The 5,014-nt window shown below is 36.2% G+C and overlaps 1 protein-coding gene across 1 annotated transcript; it reads right to left on the bottom strand.

Annotated features, from left to right (window-relative positions):
• Positions 1 to 1,102: 1,102 nt before the first annotated feature.
• Positions 1,103 to 4,541, bottom strand: LOC109212536. The gene is made up of 6 exons (XM_019376186.1): positions 4,366 to 4,541; positions 4,051 to 4,155; positions 2,402 to 2,751; positions 1,972 to 2,067; positions 1,712 to 1,771; positions 1,103 to 1,626 (listed from the first exon to the last, which is right to left on the bottom strand). The coding sequence occupies exons 2-6, from the start codon at positions 4,148 to 4,150 to the stop codon at positions 1,426 to 1,428; spliced, it is 807 nt and encodes a 268-aa protein (XP_019231731.1). The 5' UTR covers positions 4,151 to 4,155; positions 4,366 to 4,541; the 3' UTR covers positions 1,103 to 1,425.
• Between the last annotated feature and the right edge of the window lie 473 nt (positions 4,542 to 5,014).

The following is a 5,014-nucleotide window of genomic DNA, read 5'->3' as shown; positions in this document are numbered from 1 at the left end:
AAGGGAACTAACTCTAGTACCCTAACCCCTACAATCAACCCAATTGTAGTAATCCATTTCTAGACTAACTCTAGCCTAGAAAGCTAACAGAAACAAATTCCTAATGATAACCTATTACAAAACTTTTATGAAAGCAAACAGGTACGAATCAGAACAAAAGACTCAACCTAACAACTAAAGAACTCGAGCAGCTTCATCTTCAAGAACCTATTCTTCAATTGATTAAGTTGGATCTTCAGAACTACCTTATTGCACAAGTACTCTTACGATTCATAATAGTACTAAGAGTATACCAGACTAGTACTAGTATTACTGGTAAGCCTAGGAGTAGGAGAAATTCACAACTACCCGTCAACCTACCACCTTAATCCTCGACCTCCACACCTTCCTATCGTGGGTCATGACCTCGGTAAGGCATCAGCAATGACTCATAACTATACTAGCAAGTTACAGAAAAGGCCTTTACTAACACCTTTGAATCAATAAGACAACTGCTCCAACTCCAATTTGGGTTGAGGAGGTAATACAGGAGCATAGTATGTGATGTATCTATAGAAACTTGAACTCAAGCATAAGCTCAATGTCGTGACTCTAACAAACAATTCCGCGATTCACCATATAAGTAAAAACCTGCATTGCTAATCCCAACAATACGTCTTACCAACTAATATCATACACTGTGCCTGTACTGGGTAATGAGATGGACACAATTCAGCATCTCAAAGAAGTTTAGAAGAAACAAGATCAAGCACAGGAATCCATGATTTCAACTTTATGGATATTTAATGAAATTCTTAACACAAATTCAACTGTTGGAGCTAAAGCTACCAGGTTCAGCCGAACCTAGTATGTAGGCTTCAGACTTCGTCCCTGACTATGAACAAGCATAAACTGAAAAGGGCAATTACTTTGTACTAAAAATCACCACTTATGGAAAAAGTCTAAAACAGCAAAAAAGGATGATGTGTGCAAGAACTATCAAAAGAATCTTCTATGCAACTCTTCATCAGTGAGTTAGAAATAAATCGAATGACCAAACAAAAATGGGCAGCAGCATCAACTTGATACACTACTGTTAGTTCTGCTACTATGACAGGAACCAAACTGAAAAGACTGTAAATTCTTATTGATGATTATGCTGTTTCATGAATTTCATAAACTTGCAGCAATGTAAATAACAAGAATGGATGAACACACTGTCAACACTGTTAAATTTCGGCATTCCCTAAAGCTGCAGTCTCCTATAATCTGAAATTAGTCCAAATGAAACCCATGTGTATTCTGTAATAAGCCCTATGTAATTTGAAACAAAATCTCAGCTAATAGAGAGCATCGTTTACAGGGATTTCATCGCCACAGCTGAGATACTCAGGGATAACATACACCTTGGATAAAGCAAATAACTAGTAATAGTATTTTGCAGGCTTAAAGAGGCTCCCGAGTAGTGTCTGTATCGACAAAATTTGGATCGTACAGCTCATATTCATAATCTGCATCAAGGTTCTCCATTGTTCTGCCAAATACAAACTGCTTTGTTCCCATAGTGGTGAAAGGCATCAGGCCAAAAGCTCGGGCAGTTTTGATCTCCCTGGAAATCTTTCTTTGAGCCTTAGCACTAATTTTAGTCTATACATGACCAAAAAGAAAAAAATAAGAGACATTTCACGTATTTGGTCCCTGAATCAACTAGTTGATGGATTTAATTACGAACCTTGCTCCTCTTGATAATAATTCCAGCCTCCGTGATGAAGTTAGCTAGGAACCTCACATTCTGAATTTGCAAATTTGTTAAACGTATAAATCAGATAAGGAGTCAGAAAGTTCAAGACAACATCCAAGTACTTGGGAACTCGGTAACAATGAACAATATACATATTTGATGGTGTTTCCACATGTAGATAGTTGGGTGCATACACAGTTACATGTTAAAGACATATATGGTCAAAAAGATGTGGAACCAATAATACTAACCCTGAAATCAGCTTTGCGTAAAACTTCCTCTGTCGTAGTTTCAAATTCATCCCTTTTCATGGGCTTGCGAACTCCTGGTTTTCTAAGATCAAGATCCTGCAGATAATAATGAAAAGCTTAGAGGTGGACATAAGAGCACCATAGATTCTAACAGTGCAAAAGAGAGCTGGTTGAATTATGGCGACAAATCAATGCCATCCATAGTTCTGCTCGTGCCACAGAGAACGAGGTATGAAAACACGGTATACTAGGAATAAACGTTTAGAACATACAATTCTAGCACAGCTCAAACATTTAAATGTTTCATGGAAGCTGTTTACATGCAAAAACGGGTGCAAAATATACACAAAACACACTGAGACATCCTCATATTAAAATATGACACTCAAGATGCTGAATGCATGCAAGAAATGCTACCTCTTAATCATACCTTGATATCATAAGTGTTCCCGGGCCAAAAGGTCATATCTGCTCTGTAAGCATAATCATCCTTATCTATTTCATCAGGATCAAACTTAAAATATGTGGCTGCTTCCTTCAGTTTACCATCCATCCCATCTGATAATGAATCAAAACTCTCATCCAGACCATCGAGGAAACTAGATCTGTTTCCAGTACTGAATGTGGAGCCCGGACCAGATCTATCGTAAGACTTTTCAGCCCTATCAAGCTTTCTGAAAAAGGAGTTTGGACTTGGCCTGTTTCCGGTATTATCACCGAAAATTCGTCTTTCAAAGTCTTCAGTGGACTCAAATGAGTTGTTTTGCTTATCATCAGGGGCTGAGCAGGGACAAGTAAAGTTGTCCATTACCAGGGATGTAGATAAAAAAAGAGAAAATGAACATACATGAAATAGTTGATGACGACCAATGTTGAAGAAACACATTATGATTTCCAGAATAAAGACTCATAATGTCAGTTTAGTTCGTACAATATGAAAGGCAGACAATTCCCAAAAGAAAAGTGTGGCCAGTCAAACATCATGTATCCAAAAGATGCTTGACCATGTTAGAATTCTTTCTGCTGTTCAATCACAGGGTGCACATTTTCATTGTGTCTCCAATGTGTTCAGATGTTTACATCTCAACAATTTTTTCAAGTGTTCTTTCAGGGATGATGCATAATAATACACTTAAATGAGATGACAGCCAAAGGTGAGTCTCGTAATAGACCCTTATTTATTCTTTGTTCTCTACCCTTTACTTTTTCCTCGCCACTTTTCTTAAATAACAACATTTATGAACACTCTTCATCCAAGAGATTCATTCAGACAAGGGAAGATCCTCCGCATTTAATGTCATAGCATTAGTACTTGACCTCAAAGGTCTTTTTTTGGGTTGAGAAATAGTAAAATTTGTATTCAGTAAAGCACTAAAGAAGTGCTTTTATACACCTCACCCTTACACGTCCGTTCTCCTAGAGTTTCAAAGCGATTCTCACTCTCAGCACATCCTTTTTAAGCCAAAAGCAACCAGGGCAAGAATACCATGGTCGTACAAAGGGGAGCAGGTCAAATTCCAATACTATAGCCCTTATTCTACATTAAATTGTGATCTACTCCTTATTTTACAAAAAATACATACTTCTTGGATCCTCCTCAAGCTATGCAACTTATAATTCTTTGAGAATAGAAACACATGAATAGTTTGTCTAAAAGCTGGCTATCTCCACTCCTCAAATTATGAGAAAAATTAGCACAAAAAAAAAGGTTGGTCAAGTCGTAGAATCTTTCACTCTTCAAGTGATATTCAATCATCAAAAACATAGTGTCCTATAGTTTTGTAGACTAACAAGCACATACCTCATTTCGAACATTTAATCAAAGGTTTAAATCTTTTTGCTTAAAAAAATTAAACAAGTATCAAAACAGAACATAAATACCTAAAAAAAATTGTGTCTATCTGAAGGCAGAAACTTTAAGCTTAGTTAGGTGAATTAAAAAATTCCTGAACAACGATAACAGAATTCAAAATAAACTCAAAAAAAAAACTAAAATTTGCACATTTTTCAGTTATAAAAATGGCAAATTTGGAAGGACAAACTACGATATTTGATAGAGAATTGAATAAATATACCTACCAAAATCTGGAAGTGCAGAAAAGGTCCGGAAAACTTGAGGATACTGATTAGAGGAACGAGATAAGCAAGCATTCGCAGTCCATTTGATGAAAAGCCTCATTTTGCCTACAATAATGCAAAATCACATGACCTTTATTTGGACAAACCATTCGATTTTATAATTGGATTCATAATCATAAAATATTAAGTAACAAATACTTACAAGAGACAATTTCTCTTTTCCTACTAGGTCAGAAACAGCAAAAAACAGAGAGGGCATAAACCTAGAGCTAGAGTCAGAATCTACCAAAATGATGAAAATTGAGGAATGAGAACCTGTTGAGTGTTGAAAAACTTGAATTCTTGCCGAGAGGAGACGGCGAGGACGGAGAGCCGTCGTCGGAGCAGTCGCAACTTCGTCGTTCTCGTCGATGAGGGAGAAATGAGAAGTGAGAAATTGAAAACCCTAACCTAACGTCGACTAAACCTAACGTCTGACTTGAGTCTTTTGTGTAATCGGTTGGCTTAGGCTTTTTACTAACGGTAAACGAATAAACCCTATTTGGCCATGAGTTTTGCCAAAATAAATTTGGAATTTATTTTTAAAACATAAATTTTGCTCATATTTTGGCTAAATCTCAAATCTCAAACTCCAAAATTAGCTATTGAGCTTGTTTTGGGCCAAAATCCCAAAACTTAAGAATTATATACATATTTTTTCAAAATAAAGTTGGAAAATATATTTTGAAAACGTATGCCAAAAACATTTTCATCTTCAAACCAAACTTCACCCAAATCAGATTTTTCAAAATAAATCTGTGACCGAACGCTAGCTAAAAGTATTAGGATATTTCAATATAAACTAGTCTCAGGGTACGCGCTTCGCGTGTTTACCCATACTTTTTAAGAATCACGTAAATATTATAGCCTGTTTGGCCAAGCTGCAAAAATCAGCTTATTTTGAAAAGTTTTTTTTTTTCAAAAG

This window comes from Nicotiana attenuata, unplaced genomic scaffold (assembly GCF_001879085.1).
Source record: "Nicotiana attenuata strain UT unplaced genomic scaffold, NIATTr2, whole genome shotgun sequence".
Classification (NCBI taxonomy): domain Eukaryota; kingdom Viridiplantae; phylum Streptophyta; class Magnoliopsida; order Solanales; family Solanaceae; genus Nicotiana; species Nicotiana attenuata.
Note: the sequence above shows the minus strand (reverse complement) of the source record. Positions and strands in the feature narration are given on the sequence as shown.

Coding starts and splice junctions, on each gene's coding strand:
- LOC109212536 (XM_019376186.1), bottom strand. CDS start 4,150: ATGAGGCTTTTCATCAAATGGACTGCGAATGCTTGCTTATCTCGTTCC. Junction 2,068..2,401: donor GGAACACTTATGATATCAAG/GTATGATTAAGA, acceptor TATTATCTGCAG/GATCTTGATCTTAGAAAACC. Junction 1,772..1,971: donor TACGCAAAGCTGATTTCAGG/GTTAGTATTATT, acceptor TTGCAAATTCAG/AATGTGAGGTTCCTAGCTAA.